This window comes from Crocodylus porosus, unplaced genomic scaffold, assembly GCF_001723895.1.
Source record: "Crocodylus porosus isolate Cpor-Errol unplaced genomic scaffold, CroPor_comp1, whole genome shotgun sequence".
In the NCBI taxonomy this organism is placed as follows: Eukaryota; Metazoa; Chordata; order Crocodylia; family Crocodylidae; genus Crocodylus; species Crocodylus porosus.
In genome coordinates, this window is record NW_017728951.1 from 23,815,266 (window position 1) to 23,832,119 (window position 16,854).

The 16,854-nt window shown below is 47.2% G+C and overlaps 1 protein-coding gene across 3 annotated transcripts in view; it reads left to right on the top strand.

Annotated features, from left to right (window-relative positions):
* Window positions 1–16,854, top strand: part of SH3PXD2A (SH3 and PX domains 2A) — a 308,394-nt gene that overhangs the window by 108,306 nt on the left and 183,234 nt on the right. For all 3 annotated transcript variants that reach the window (XM_019555887.1, XM_019555886.1, XM_019555885.1), the window contains exon 4: window positions 16,027–16,103. In XM_019555887.1, coding sequence (XP_019411432.1) covers window positions 16,027–16,103 — 77 coding nt within the window. The remainder of the gene's footprint in view (window positions 1–16,026; window positions 16,104–16,854) is intronic.

The window sequence follows — 16,854 nt, forward strand, 5'->3', positions numbered from 1 at the left end:
CCGGTGCTCTTTCCTGCCAAGGCAGGGGGTCGGACTACATGATCTACCTAGGTCCCTTCCGACTCTAGCTACTATGAAACTATGAAACTTCAATTAATAAAGGCCATCATTTAAAGCTTTTGAAATTACCACAATGTCAGCGAGAGAGGAATCAAAGAAGTTGCTGAACCACAGAAGTAATACCTGTGAAAAGATTAATTCACAGCCCCCCTCAGGGTAAAAAACATGCAGAATATACTGGCACAAAATGAGATTTTAGTCTTCGTGCATAATAATGAGGAAGCAAACTAGAAGAGGAGGTGTTCTGGATTCAAATCCAGATTCAGGTTAAATTCCAGGTCCACGGTTCCAGGTTTGAAGAATTAGGCACCGCGAGGATAAAATCTCAGGAGCTGCCATTATGAATTGTTGGTGCCAAAGAGAAGAAACTTGAAGAAAACTCATGGTTCAGAGGGTCAGACACCCCTGTGACATTTCAGCAACACCTGAATGGGAAGTGCAAGCTACCATATATTTTTTTTGCGTATAACACACATCTTTCCCCCCAAAATCAGCCATTGGAAATTGGAGCGTGTCTTACATGTGAGAAACACAGAAAGCGTCAGTTCTGCCACTTAGTGCCGGAAACCGCAAGTGAAGTCTGCAGCAATCAGAACAGCGATCAGGCCCAGCTCCCTCGCTGCTGCTACTTGGTTTCTTACTACAAAGGAAGATCATTTTTTTTCCTCCTGCCTTTCAAAAACAAGGTGTACGTTATAGTATGGAACATGTTGTATTAGAGCAAATATGGGAACTCCCTTCAGGATGTGAATCCCACCCTTGGGACTCCTGGATGACACCAAGCTGGTTTCTGAGTTGTGCCAGTGCACTTCTTATAACCCCATTGGTTCCCTAAGTGCTTGCCTGTATATTCAGAGACCAGTCTAAAGACTGTAGAGGTCACAGGACTGTAGATGACATATGCAAAAAAAACCCTGTGTCCTTTGCTTTTTCTTCCCTTCTCCTCCCTTTTTTGTTTCCTTAAAACAAAAAAAGAAAAAAGATATATATAGAGAGAGAGCCCCTAGGGATCTTGTTGCAAGAATCTGTATGATTATGATCTGATGAACAACTGCGTGGCAGGTTGGTGAGATGGTCCGGAGTCTTAGGCTGCCGTATCAAGTTGGCTGAGGGATTATTTCTGCTGTGTAGCTGTACTCTTCCAGGTGCCCCGGTGATGCAACAAACCCATCTCTTGCAACATGTCTTTATGACTGAGTGAGCAAAGGGGCGGTGATGGTGCCTTTTCCTTTCTGCCCGCACCCTGTGCCTGTCAACTCATCATTTAGAGAAGGCCCTTTCCCTTCCCCTGTTATAATGAATGCTCTGACCCAGAGCAGGGACCCACTTTTGTTGCTGCCCTGGGAAGAAAAATTGCTACGTTAATTTTTTTGCAGAGTGACATGGAAAAATAGCATGTGGGGCAAAACGAAATTCCACTGAAATATAAATATAGACACAGCCTATAAGTCCTATGCCCCAAAATATCCTTGTAGTCTAAATATTGCCCAGAAGCTGACAGTCTTAAATAATAAAGCCAGTGACTAATGAATGGTACTCCATTCCTTTGGGTGCTTGGCTTGGGGTGGGGGGTGGCAATCAGAGTTTCCAGTCAGGCGACGGCTGGAGAAATCCTTGTTACTGGTTCCAGAAATGAGTCTGTTTTCCTTGAGTCTTTGCGGACCTTAAAGAAACACTGAGTGACCTCATGTTGTACTTCTCACTGCAAAGTTAAGGGGCATGCGGGACACTGGCCTCTTCAGCTTCAATACAGCTACCTCCGGCCATTCGGAAACACCTTATTTATCTTTGATGCGGGGTGAAGTGAGATTTTCCAGCTTGTTTTCCTCCCTCCCTGAGCCTTTTCCCTGCCCTTTTTCCAGACTGCACTGGGAATGGACAACGGCTTTCTGAACACAATAGATTTGTCGTGTGCTTCAGCAGAACCAAAACTTCCAATCTGAGCGTTTCCTCATCTTGGAGGTGAAAAGGGGGAGGTGCAATCTGAAACTGGATCAGACTTTTGCAAATAGCTTAACCTGGGGGTTGGCAGCGTTTTCTGGTGGGGGCCAGAAGACCCAGCTCGGGTTCCAAGAAGGCAGCTCCTAGGACCTGCTGGTAGAAGCCCTCTCCGCTGGAGCCTGTGCCACCCAACTGCGTTGCGGTGTGGGCAGAGCCTCCCTCTACCAAAAGCTACCAAAGCTGGGGCTCCACGGCCTGGATCCAAAGACACTAGGGGCCAGATCTGGCCTGTGGGCTGTAGGTTGCCCATCCCTGGGTTAAATCTAAACCCTTGAACTGGCCAGCTCCGACCTTGGGGTTGCTCATAATCTGATCCTTGTGCCTGCAGTCTCTTTGGACATGCAGCAGGAGTGTGGCCTAGTGGCTAGGGCAATACCCGGGCACTTGAGAGACTTCCACTCGATCCCCTGCGCTGTCTCGGACAGTGGTCCTCGTGACTGCGGGCAAGTCGTTTAGCTTCCCTGTGCCTCAGTGCTCCATTTGCATAATGGGATAATTACCCTGTGGTGCTGTTGTGACGATAAGTACAGTGGAGGCAGGGTCAGATCCACTGGGGATTTGTGAAGTCCATGCTGTCATCAAGTTCTTTGTGGTGTTTGCCTGTACTTCCTTGTCTGACACTCTTGGCTTTCCATTTGTAAACTCTTTAGGACAGGTTGTATCGTCTATGGGTTCCTGCCACAATGGAGCCTTACCTTAATTGACTTCTTGGCCTACTACCAGAATACAGACAGCAATTGTGATCTATAAAACAATTATGCATGAATGGACACTTCTGAAGGCTCCCTGAATTCAGCAGCATTCATAGGCTTATCTGCAGGCATAGGTTGGCTCACAGTGCTCTGCTGAACACATAACTGATCATCTTGTGCATCCTTTTTGCTTTGCATATCAGGGGCCAGATTCTGCAAAACATATATATGCTACAGGCCATCTGCAGGAGTGCAGCGTTGAGGCCTAATCCTACCCATGGAATCGGCAGCCTTTCTCTCCTTGATTTCGTAGTGGGCAGGATCGGGCACAGTGTGTGGGCAACTTCAGCCAGGGAAATACATCTCGCTCTTCGAAGCAGTGTGGCAGATTTTGCCCAGCCACTCCGCATGCCAGCTCATGACAAGGAGTGATGAAGACTAGCACGTCTAATTGACCATAGCAAATCCAATTCCAATGGCAAGGGGATCTTTTTTCACCCAACTGGGAGACTGATTAATTTCACAAGTGAAAAATTGTTCAAGACAGAGGCTCATAAATTATGGAATAAGCGATCCTGTTACTGAAAGCTATATTGGAGCCCAGCAAGGCCTCCCAAAATAGCAGTAAGGAGATAATTATACTAACAGCACTTCTGGCTGTTTGTGGTATGATTGACATGAACGATAAGCTTGGGTTGGGGCTTCCTCTGGATGACAATTTTATCAAGGTTTTCGGACCTTTACAAATAATCCCATCAGTCTTCAGTCTCACAGTAAATTGGACTGAGTAAAACCCGTCTCCCACCTTAGTGTAATAGCGTCAAGCAAGCATTTTCTTGAGCCGTAACGACGGACTGCGTGGAGGAGGCTGAGACCCCGTCTTCCAGAGGGATTTCTCCAGTTGGAAGTGGAGGGGATGGCTGCTGTCCACTATTGGGCCTCTACCTGGAGACTGCATGTCTCCAGCCGCAACCACCCCGAGGGTTATGTGAGGTGTCTGGTGTTAGGACTTCTCTAAAGCTTGGCCAGCCCTGCATAGCAGAGCAGACCAGGGCACAAAGACAGACGGTATTTGGGGCACTGCCATTCCTGTGTGGTGATGCTGGGAGAGAAGGACTAGCTTGTGTGGGTGTGCATTTTGTTGGCAGCCTGTCCAGTTTGCCAGCCCAGTTCACAGCTCCACGTGCAATTAATCTGGGTCTTAAAGGGCTATTCTGAGCTTGTATTGATAATTCTGGTTTTTCCTGCTGTTCATCATGATGGGATTTTTTTATTGAAATATTTTAGCAATGTCTAGTTTCTTTTACAACACTTGCATCAGCACCACTCATTTAATAAAATGTAACAACGCTGCATCTGTTTCCAGTCATTTTTTCTCCCTGGTATGCGAAAAGGACATGATAATCATGAAAGGAAGACAAAAGCGTCCACGGGCTGAGTCCCCTTGTCACCTCTGCTTAAGGCACTTTTCCTTTCAAGGGGTGACTAAAAGGCCTGAGCAGTTATCCCTGAATGAAGCTTTTTGTTTTTTGGCTTGGAAAAGCTGTCGAAGTGTGACAGGGATGTTTCACTGCAGGGGTTTTTGTTCTGACCCAGGCACTTTGTTAATTATGGCAAAAAGCGGCTGTCAGAGGAGGCAAACTTTCATAGTCCATGCAGCACCCAAGTCATCCAGGGAGGGAGAGGATATCAGTGGATGCTACAAAGACCAGTGTTTTTGAAGATGGGATGAGCCCAATATTTGAAGAGTAGGATTTCTTATATGGATAGTACTTACCTTTTCAGAGCTTTCTTTCTGTGGGGCTCACAGTGCTCTTCACAGGCCAGTCCGCATTGTTATGCCCATTTTACTGATGAGGAAATCAAGGCTGTTTATGGTGCTTTCCTTCTATGGGGCTCAAATGCTTTCCACGGGCCAGTTTACATTATTATGCCCATTTACAGAGACGTTGAAGTGGACAGTTTCCAGAGTGGCCAGTAAATCTGAGCACGTCAGTCATGAATGTCCTAGTTTTCAGAGGTGCTATGTACCCACTGTCTCCACTTGGTTCAGTCAGAGCTGTGGGTGCTCAAACCCACTGATCATTTCAAGATGGGCACCCTAAAACAGAGCCCTTTGGGATTATTGGGCAACTGAAAAACTATATATCAGAACTGGGAACAGATGCAGTGCTTTCTCTCCGGGTGAACCTGTTGTGTTAGAGTGTAGGGAAAAAGTAGGTCATAAAGGATTTCCTTTGGCCCAGAGTCTGTATTATTTAATCATCGCTTGTTTCTTCATCGTGCACTTATAGGATTGAGAACCATACATGTGGGTTGTGGCAGAAAGGCTTTATCAGCATGAGTTTGGGAGGAATCCTGTACTTGTGGGGTGTAGGCAGGAACAGAACATGCTTATCGTCCCAGACAAACGCCTATCACATCTTTAAGTTGCACTGTACTACTGGATATGTCATGCATTTAATGCAATTCGGCCTGGTTTTTAGGTCCTGGTTGTCATCTCCCATTACATATCCTGGTACCCAAATAGTGCAAGTGTGTTTGCAGTGTGACATAGTGGATCATCCAGTTAGTGTTCTCATGGCCCCTTGGTATCTCAGCAGAACAGGACTAATAGAAGAGCAGGGGTAGGGGATGGTGGGGACCTTTCACAGACCTGCCCCATAGATGGAGATCAGCTCTGCACGTTCTCCCTCTGTCGTGCCAAGCTCCAGCCCAGCTCCAGTCCATGCACTTACTTCTGCCCAGATGTACCAGATTCCTGTCCCTAGTTTCCTGTGGCCCCATCAGCATCCTCAGCAGTGATTTAGGTAGCACTGTTTGTACTCTGGGAGCTCCCCGCAGGAGGCAAGGCACTGTCCATGTTCACAGGAATGTCCTCCCGGAGCAGAGAACATCACTTGCTTCTTGATCGTGCCCCACACACATCAAGAGCAACCTTATGGTGGATATTAATGAGCACAGGTTCAAAGCCTAACAGACGTGCCTTTCCGGCACAAAAGGGACAGCTTTATGTCCCAAAGTATTTGCCCCTCCTCGTGCTGGAAATGATCCTGTTTGAGTGAGATCAGGTCTGATTTCAGCCTGATCTCTTGACATGACAAGACCTAATTTAAGGGCAAAATTGGCTCTCTCAGAAGTCTCAGCCAGGCTTACTGGTAGTAGTAGCAGTGGAGCCGTTTTGTCCTTCAGTCGCTTGCTTGCGCTGAAACCAGGGATGCTCTGGGAACAGCACTTTCCTTTGAAAGAAGACGGGGCAGGGGCAGAAAAAAAGCCCCATAGAGTTCTGCTTTAGAAAATGCCTGGGATTACAGTCCTGGAGCTCAAAATGTGTGCTGAACAACTCACTGTCCATTGGTTTCTGAGGTTGGATGAGTACAGGCGCCCAGTATGTTTGCCACCCAGTTGTTTGTTTGTTTAAATTATGCTGGGACCGGCGCCTTCCAAATACCACGACTGCTCGGGGGAGCTGCTCTGCTGCCAGTCGCACTGTTGAATTGGATTTATCGTAGCATCGGAGGCAGATGACCTAATTCTTCTCTTCCCTAGAGGATGACCCTGCCTCTTTAAAGGCAAAACTTGGAGACCTGGCCTTTGATCAGACTGAAAACCCTGGCTAAAAGAGAAGGGGCTTTTTTCGTTGCGAACTGAATGGCAGTGTAAAGTTGATCTGCCAGACTTCTCTTTCTGCTTGAGGCAGACAGCATGGGCCAGGGGTGTGAGGACCGCTGTCTGGATTCCTGGGGCGCTCCCTCCCACCCCCAGATCTGCTCTTCCCTGGTTTCACAGCCTTGCAAAGCCACTTCAGGTTATGGCAGGACTTTACTCACTAACGTTAGTGAACTGCTCTGAGATCTCTTGTGGTTTGAGTGCAAATATTGTATTTCATATTTCCTCTTCTCAGCCTACTCGGGGTGGAGTCTCTTCAGCAGTGCTACTGCCCATCCTGCCAAGGGATGTGGCCAGGATCGTGCTATGCTTTTCCAGTGTCGTTTGGCAATGGTACACGATACTACTAACCAAATCTGTCTCCTTTCAGTGACCTTGCCAGAGGGGTCATCGCCATCAATGGACATGGCTCAAAGGCTCTTTGTCAGCTCTTTTTGGCACTAGCCCGTTAACTATGAGGTAGTGTCTCTGACTTCTGGGTGCCAGACCAACTTTAGTGGTGATAGTAAATCTCCCAGGCAGTCTTGAGGGCGATGGGGAAGCTTGCATAGATTTGTCCCCTTCAGGCAACAAGGTATGGTCTCCAACATGTTGAGAACCTCCAAAGCTGGGGGAAGGACTCCCCATTGGGAGGCCTTGGCTGAGTCCCAGGATGAGCAGGACACTACCTGGTGTGTTTTTAGAGACAGCACTAAAGGAGGAAGAGTTCAGCATGAATAGCAGAAGCGGTGAAGACCTCCTATGTGTTCAGAAATCCCCCAAAGGAAGTCAGCCTTTACATTTAGCTAACAGCATTTAATAACTGCATCACCCAGTGACATTGGAGAGATCACATTCATTTACTCTTAGCAGACAGAAATCTGAAGACAGCAAATATGTATCGGGCACTGGGAACCACCGAAGAGGCCATATGGATGGAAACAGGAGGCTCACGTCCTCTGACAAAGGATACTATCTTGTCCTTTCAGCAAGTACAAGGGGGCATCCAAAGGCATTTTTCCTGTTGTTTTCAAAGATCATGCTAACTGGCCTGATCTTTAGACTCCTGTGATTTCCACACGTGAGACTACAAGGTGTTGGAAGTGGAAAGCATCAGAGAATGTCAAAGGCGGGTTGGGGCAGTTCGATGAATAAGTTTTCAGCCTCTGATGAAGAAAAGTCAGCAGAGAAAAGAGCTTTCCTTAAGAGCTGTCTTGCCCAGCTTGCTTCTCCTCACCCTTTCCCTCCCACTCCCCGGGGCATCACTTGTACGATGAGTCACTTCTGTCTTCTTGAACGTATCTGGGGACTTGTGATGCTGCGAGAGCTGAGATCGGCCAGCACGGAGCGGATGCTTTGTAGTACTCCAGCACATCCTGGCAAGAAGGCTGGTGTGCCTAGTCCAGAGGGGGTCATGTCAGTGTGCCAGTGGTCCGTTGATAATGTGGACTGTACTACAGGTCAGCACGTATGGCCCAGCCCATCAGGAAGGAGCTGCAAACCGGAGCATTGCACGTTCATCTTGGCTGATGGCCCGAGAGCTGGTGTAGCTGGGCTTACCTCCACCATCAAAGGGGGTCAGGCATCAGAGCAGCCCAGAAGTGCTGCAGTCAGAAGACTTGGCCAAGCCTCTCCGTTTTAATTGCCTGCTGGTTCCTTTGGGTCCTTCCCAACAGAAGGAGGTTTCTTGGTGTGGTGTGTTATTTCATGATCCACTCACACTCTGCTTCCCACACTTTATTGCTTTTCAATGGTTTTCTTTGACATTTTAGCTCCGGCACCTCTAGAAACAGGATCTGCATGCCTGGGCAGAAAGGACTAGGCATGTTGCCTCTTGATCTGGCCCTGCGATCACGGGCGGTGCATCAGTGCAATTTTTGGCTGCTCCAGCCACTTCCAGGGCCCTCTGCCACCCTCGGCAGTAATTCACACGGACTGGGGAAGGAGCTCAGCCAGCAGTTTGGACTCTTTTTCATGCGTTTACTTCCTTTCGACCCCTTTCACTAGTGGAAATGGCATCACCTGTGTTTCCTCTCTTTCTTTGTCAAATGCTGTCACTGTCAAGATCCTGGTAGGGACTCTTTGACTCTAGGAAGCCATCAATGAAATGGGCCACAGAGGCCAGGATTTCTCCTGGAAAAGTCAGATGATGCTATGTGACACTGGACAGCAAAATGCATCTTGGTGCCAACTGCACATGGGCTTCTGTGAGACGCACAAAGTCATTTTTCCACTGCTCCCTTATTACACTCTTTCCCTTGATTCAGCTTATGGATAGCACCATGCGTTCAAATGCTCTCCCTGCCTAATGGTCATTTGTGAAGGTTATTGTATGCCAGATACTCATGTATTTTCCTGTGGGGATTTAGGGGAAATGTCATGGTTTAAAAGGGTCGAGGGGGTGGAAGGGAAGTGTGTGTCTCAAGCCCAGCTGCACATCTGTGTTTTTTCCATGTGTAAAAATCATGAAAACAGATATATAGACATACACACAGAGCAGAATCCTTCATACAAATGCTCTGTCCCCAAAGAGGGTGTCTGTTACTGTGGGGGAGGCTGCAGAGCCAGGAAAGAGATGCTATAACAAAGCGAGGGCCAAACACTTGTCTTGGTCACGCTCTTGCAGTCCTATGGAAACCAGTGTAACGGAGATGAGAATCTGACCTATGGTATTGAATGGACAGGGACTTTAAATTGAACACGTCACTTGGCAACCTACAGAGGCATTATGGCTCTCAGCTCAGCAGAGAAGGAAAAGAAAGACAGGAGCAATAGAGAAGTAATGGGCATGTGTGTGTAGAAACAAAAGCCAGAGGTATTTGGGGGGGGTTTGGAGGCAGCTGATAGACTTGACCGCAGCAGCTGTAGATTCTGAAGCGGGTCGTGGCACTCGTCTTTTTTAGACATAAATCACATGAAGTATCCCGTTATTTTTAACGTACCCATAAATATTCTAGCTGCATAGGATTTATATTTATTACATGTTAGGTTTCATACACAGTTCTTTGAAGTTTGATGGCTCTGCCAGGGTGAAAAGATGACACATGATACGGGGCAAGCACTAATCTGCCCCATGTTCTTTCTGTAGCAGAGGGGACCTGTCTCTTCCTTACTCTTTGGTGCTGTCGTGAAGAAGTTCCTGGCATGGAGCAATCAGTGTCCATAGATCTATTATCAAAAGTTGTGGTCAAAACTATTTTAAAATAGTAGGGTAGAAGAAAACAGTTGAGCTAAGAGCTAAATAACAATTTGGCTTCCCATGTGTTGTATGTGCTAGGTTATGTCAGGAGTTCCCAGTGCCGGAGTGCCTCAATCAAGGGCTACACTGTACTCTAGGAATTTGGGACCGAGCTGACTATCTTGGAGGAAGGTGAAGAGTTGCAGTGAGAGCTGTAGTTGGAGATCTTGTTTAGAGGATGCCTTAACACTGACGCAGATATCAGGAAAGGCCGCTACAGTAGTATGGCTTAGCAGCCTCAGACAGACTTCTGTTTTCTCTCTCAGGCATGAACAAGTGATTGGGAAAAGGGGAAAAAAAAAAAAAAAAAGCTTTTCATGGAGGCAAGTGAAGCACCATTTGCACTATTTTCTGTTGCAGTGCTGGGGTGAGGCCTGGCATCAGGCTGGGATTCTTTGTGACGGCCCAGGCTGTGAAAGGAAAATCTCCTTTTTAAACAGGCCCTTACTCTGGGCCAGTTGCTTGGCATACCTTGAGAGTGGTTTTGTGGGGGAGAAATGCTTCCTTTAGGAGTCTCTTCTGTCTCAGCCCTGCCCCTCTGAGTTTGCTGAGCTGTAGGTTTCTCCCTTCCATGCCAGTCTCCATGTGCTTCCTAGTGCTGGAGCTGGCAGAAGCGTTTCACTCCTCCACAGTTGTGTTGGAAGGGGACTAGCACATCCCAACTAGCATGAGGTGTTCAGTGTGCAACTAGGACTGGTGAGACAATGCATTGCCTTTTCTTTAGTATTGCAGTCATGTTGCTTATCAGAGCACATGCAGGCATTTATAGGGTTCAGGGTCCTGGCATGCTTGCTTCTGGCTTATCTGCTATTGATTTACAAGGCACATGTAGAAGTCCATGATGCCTAAAGCAGCGTTACATAGGAAAACAGCTTATTGGAAGCATGTTATTAAAGTGGAAAAGCCAAGCGTTCAGGTTAGGCAATGCCTGCATAGCATCATTTTCATTCCTGTATACATTCGTTTGCATCCTGGGCCCTGAATGAGGCTGGGATTCTTGGGAAAACAAATGTGTGGTCATAGCATTAAAGCTCGTTTGGATGCATGATGCGTCTGTGCTGGTGTAACAATCTTTTACAAGGAGCAAAGACAAGCCCTAAACCCCTGTGCTGGTGTGTGGGTTGTGTATCAGCCACTTTTTCAAGGTAGCCATTTCTACTCTAGGCCAGTAGCAGTCAACGTTTTGACCCCATGGGCCAGATGAGTTGCGAGGCGCCAGTCCTGGGGCCAGATTGGACCCCACATGTCAGGATTGGGCCCTGCATGGCTTCGACTAGTCTTTGTGTGCCAGGATTGGGCCCTGGGACCCTGTGCTGCCTTTGCCCAGCTGTACATGCCGGGATCAGGGCCGCTTACCACCTCCATGCAGCTGTACAAGCCAGGATTGGGCCCCAGGGCTCCATACTGCCTCCATCTGGTCCCAAGGCCTGGGATCAAGCTTTGGGGTGCTATAGCACTTCCACCTGGCCCTGCACACCAGGCTCGGGGCCTCAGCACCCCACACCAACTCTGTCAAGCCCCATGCCACCTCCATCCCCAACCCCCACGCCAAGATTGGGGTCTAGCACCCCATGCCATCCCTGCCTGGCCTGGTGTGCTGGGATCGGGTCTGTGGGATGGATGACATGGCACCAGGGGATGGATTTGGCCCACAGGCCAGGACTTGAGCATCTCTGCTCTAGGCAAAGCAATTCCCTGTCCTCTACCACCTAATGGTGAGTCACTGCCTCTTGTGAGTAGCTCTCCCCAGATCGTTGCCTACTTGCACGCCCAGCTCATCAGTTCCACTGGTGTAAGCGTGGTTTATGTTGGCCCAGGTGCAGGAAAGGAAAAGGAGGATGGTCTGTGCAGCACAAACCCGGTATGATTCAGGGTGTCAGGCTTCTATTAAGAATACAGAGGGATACAAAACTCTTGGTTCAGAGGTGATACCTTTTACCTGACCAACTAGAAAATAGCAAAAGAAAGATCTTTCTCTGCAAGCTTTTGGGCACACGCGCCCTTCTTCAGGCTCAGGGGAAATTAAAGATGGTCAAAGTCCCCTTAGGTAGAAAATAAATTTCATTTTGCCCAGAGGAAACTGAAGGTAGATGTCTGTTCCTCTGGGTCCGTGAGAGTCCCTTTGTGTAAGTCGCTCTTTGATGTGCAGATAACGCAGTTTCTCTTCCCCAGTGCTGTCAGATAGTAGGAAGGCAGGGAGGTGTAGAAATCTTTCTTTCTTGTTTAGCCGTGAAGTTTATCATTCTGAAAATGGCTAAAATCCAGTACCTGCCATGCTTCAGGAATCTGTTTTATAGCTGTGTTGGTCTAAGACAAAGAGGAATACACAGCTCTAAAACTCTTGGTTCACAGGTGATACCTTTTATTAGATCAACTAGAAAATGGCAAAAAAATGATTTTTCTTCGCAAGCCTTTGGGCTCAGGTAGCCTTCTATTAGCATATCCCTTTCCCAGAGAGGTCCCATTTTTCAAACAAAGTGGTAAAATCAAGTGTTGCACTGCACGGCTCTTCTACCCTGCACCTTCACCAGGGGCTGGATGCTGGGCAGTGTCACCCTCTTAGCTTAGAAGGGGCTGGCAAAAGCCACATGTATTCCCTGCCTTCACCATTTCCCCATTGCCCCAGTTTCGTAGAGTCATTTTTAACGCATTTCTTAGCTCTTTCATGGCCCCGGCCAAGGCTCGTGCCTCGAATCCTTGCAGGGTGCAGTGCGGGCAGCTTGTAACCTGCTGTCCGAGGTGGAGAGGGGCTTCTCATTCAGCACCGTGCCAGGCTGTGGAATGATTAAAAAGCTTGGGGCGTGATTCCCGAAGAGAACTGGTAGAGCAGTGGTCAAGTTTTGTTTGTCACTCAGCAAGGAAGAGTATACCATACATACTCATGTATATGCCAAGCCTTTCTTTAGGCCTTTCTTTAGGTTTCCTAACCTGCCTAGGGACTCGCTGGTCTCCCATGGCTTTCCCACACACTTTTCCTGGCCCCACTGCTTGCTTCTCTGTCTCCTGCGCATTGGCCGATGTGGTGTGGGGTTGTCTGCAGTATCATTCTAGCTGAAACTTGCTGTTAGAAAATCCATGCTCAGTGCTAGTGTCCCTGTTGGTTTGGTAATGTGCTCTGAGGGTCCATGGTGGGGGAGCGGAGAGGAAGGTGGAGTTTCAGTTCTGTTTTATCATCCTCTTGTTCCCAGAGGAGGAGACCCAAGATATTGGGGGTGAAGATATGGGTGGAAGGAGGAATGCCACATTACTTGTGTCCTTGCACAATTCCCAGGGATACCATATGTATCGTATATAAGCAGAATCACTGGGGCACCTGGAAAGCTGCCTTTTCCACACCCTTCTGTATCCTCAGAAATGGGGCTTCTCTTCCCCACAGGTCCTGAGGGCCTTTGGTATTAGGGTGCCACGTTCCCAGTCTCCTTCATGCCTCTCACCCCCAAGTCTCAGTAGTAGGACAAATTTGCTGGGTCTCCTGCCTCCTCCCCTGTGCAATGCGATTGTCCCACCCCTGGCATGACTGCTGCACCAAAAGGCATGTGGTAGGTGTCCATGGGACTGCTGCTACCTGTTCAGAGTGCCTGTGACCCAGTCTTAATGTCCTAATACTCTGGGTATCTGCTGACCCAGGCTTAAAACCCAGATCAAACCTTGCTAACTCCCGATGCTGGTGTTTGCCAGTTGGCGCACTCTGCACAGGGGACCTCAGCAGAAAAAATACACTAGTACCTACTGGGATTTGTTTCATGTGAGCACCACAATCAACTCAACGTTTTCCATCACCATTTAAGGAATGAATTAAGACTCATCATATCCTGGGGTCTTTCTTACCCTCTGTGTTTAATATAGCCTTCCTTAATATATTTATTTGGTTTCTTGTGCTTTGAGTCTTTCATTTATTATGTTCCTTTGAAGACTGGGCCTCCCTGTCTTTTCTAGTGAAGCTGAATTACGTTTACAAGAGATCTTTAATGTGTTTAAGTCTTTGGTTCCTTTATGTTTTTATATGGTCACTAGTTTGGCTTTCAGTTTGTGGCTTGGACTGAAAACAGGAAAGCCAGCGAGCAAGATCATTTCCAAAGCTCCGCATACTCTTTCAAGCACATGCATAAAACTCTAAAAGAAATGAAAAGCTTGCCCACATCAGTGCTTGTCTAACACTGACAAAGGGGCTACTTTATTCTCTATTACCCCAAAATAAAAAGAGGGTGTAATCATATGGCATTTCACCTTGATGGGTGTTTAGAAAGATTGAGAGAAATCCAACAAATTCGTATTGTTCATCCCGTTTTACAGAAGGGAAAACCAAAGCCAAGTGAGGCTTTGATTGGCCATTTTCGCACAGCAGGGAAAGCAAGCCAGGGGACCCAGCCCAGTAGAGCAGGTTTTTTGCTACCTTGTTTAGCAGTGACAAATTTACCTTACAGGTCCATGAAAGACCCTCCAACTCCATTTGGAGTCTAAGTGCAATAACACATTGCATCACTGTTGTGACTTAGCACAATCCTTGTAATGTTGTAACTCAGGTGTGGCAGTACAAAACTTATGAAACATCTGGTCTTGCTCCCACAAAACAACGATGAATGAAAACCACGTGTGTTTAGATTCGGGGAGTGGGCATGTGGGGGGTGAGATCCCTGTTTCCTTGGCAGCAACCAAAGTACCCAAGCTGTAAGGCCTTTAAGAGGAGCAGCCCGGGAAGAAGTGGATCAAAAGTAGGAGGATCCTGAGAATATTTTGGTTCCTCTCCTCTCAGCTGTTCTGGCTGTTTGAGTTCTCAGATGCTGTACGCCAGGCAAGATCGATGCCCCTACTTCAGGTTTTGGATCAGATTCCCCTTCCTCGCTATTTCCCATCTCTCACGATCTGCGGACCATTGTTCTTCATTTTCCCATTGCACAGTGGGAGTAAGTTTGCAGCAGAAGCTGGTCAAAAGGCTGGTCTGGGCCTTACGTCGAAGTTTCATGTATTAAATAAAGCTGGTAGACAGCATCATCTTCCACCACAAGGAGAACATGTAATTTATTCTTGTCTCAATATGTTAGAAAAAAAATACAACATGAGAGAAGAAGGGGAAGAAAACCACCAAAAAAGGACATAAAGATATTATCTTTTCCAGCCAAAAAATACCAACTCCATGACATCCTTTTCTGTGGGAAACTCAGTTTCTAGATTATCCTGATAAAGTTTGTTTTAATCAGTTTAACACAAAATGCAGCCATTTATTTAGACTGAACTTGCTCACACAAGTTTCTTCCTCTGAAACCATCAAGGTTCAGAGGGGGTTTTTTTCACTTGAAGAGGGATTAAAAAACCTACGTGATATAATGTATAGGGCCATGGCTGAACTTCTAGAAGAGTGGTTCACAACCTTTTTAGACTCAAGGCACTCCTCAGAAGATGCCGGCTCTTGGTTTTCACTCCATTTTTGACTACAGAAAAATAACAGAGCAATTCTTCTGTTGCAACAAAGCTCAGAAAGGCCCCAGCGGGGCAGACTGTTTTAAGACTATAGCTTCCTATTTGGTATCTCTGGGTTTATCTTGTGACCCAGATTTGCTAACAGTGCTAACGTTGTGTGGCACCCTGTGATACCTTTGAAAGGCTCTCAAGGCACCCCAGAGTGCTGTAGCACCCTGGTTGAGAATCACCATTCTAGAAGATGCAGCTAAATCTTGCCAGTTCATTTACTTTTCACTGATTGCCTCCTGTGGGTCTTTAAGGACTCAGTCATGCGCTGCCTTGAATTCTTTTGCTTCGGCTACCTGCATCGCCAGTGCGCGTGTGGAGGGGTGAAGAGCTGCTGCGAGCAGGGAGCGGGCAGCACGTGGATGCTGTACTTACAGGGAGGGGAATGCCCGGGTCACAATTTGCTTGTGGTCTGCTCCAGGGAGAGCATGGAAACTCCATAATCTAGCCCAGGAGGGGAAATGATATGAGTTGTAGTCTGTAGTACTAGTGCCCTCTTGAAAAGTGAAAAACCCAGCCCTACCTACAGATAGCGGAGTTTGTTTCCTGTAAATGGGACTGAGGAGGCTGTAGCAAAAGCATCATTGGTAACACTGGGGCCAAAGTGTATGAGAGTAATTAGGAAAAACAATTTGCACTTTCCTATGAGACGTTCCTGCGGAACATTTCTCAAATCCTTTGCAAACATTAAGACTACCGTCGCTCCTGTGAGGTAGATATTGCTGACCCTGTTTTCTTGGTGCGGAGAATCAGACATGCACAGTTAAAGAGCTGAGCCAAGGTCAGAGAGGCAAGTTGGTAGGAATTAAATGCTTTTTTTTTTTCCTGATGCCAGGCTTTGTGCCAGAACATTGCTGCTCTGTTCTATTGTAATAAAGTATTGCAAGTTCCTAAACCCTTTCTTCTTATGTGTTTCCTCAGGTAAAATCCTGTTCCGGAGGAGTCATGTTCGAGACGTAGCTGTGAAAAGACTGAAGCCCATTGATGAGTATTGCAGGGTAAGTGCCGGCATTGGAAGTGGGGGCTGAGCTTTGACCTCCAGGCTGCAAGCAAGACTAGCTCTGAACTACAGTGTCCCACCTGGAGCTGGAGATAGGCAGTTCCAGACAGAGCTTCTGCCACTCAGGGAGCCCAGAAGAGTTGAAGTGAGAGCCTTTAAGGACCCTTGAGCTAAAATGTGCAGCTTTGCATGTGCAGACTGAAATAGGTACCCTTCACAGGCCCAGAAACAACTAGCAAATGGTACAAGCCATAAGCAGGGTTTTACCTGCTAAAGCATTTCAAAGTAATGTAGATTTTATTGCTGCCTATTGGGATTCTCTGTGTTGTGCTCTTCGTGTGTACAAGGAGCAGTTTCGAACGTAGAGGAGAGTAGCCAGCAAAGCAATGTCATCCTTACCCATCCTCCTATTCCCTTAGAGTAGGCTCAGGAAGCTAGTTAGTACTTCTTGGAACAGTGTTCCTAATACTAGGTAAAGCCCTGGCATTTCACTGTAAGTAGGGATGGACTTAGTGACCTAATCTGCCTTTTCCATCTATGACTGTATGATTTGCTGACCATTAATCCTCTGACACTAAATTAAAAGTTATTTCTAAGCAAGTCTGGGCTCCAGCTTTTAGAGAGTGATTTGCCATGTCAAGTGAAGTGCATAATCTAAACCCCAGACTTCCTCTTTTATTTCCTATGGGTTTTTCTTTAGAAAGCAAGATGGGGCGGGGAAAAATGTATTCACAAGGACTCTTCCTGTC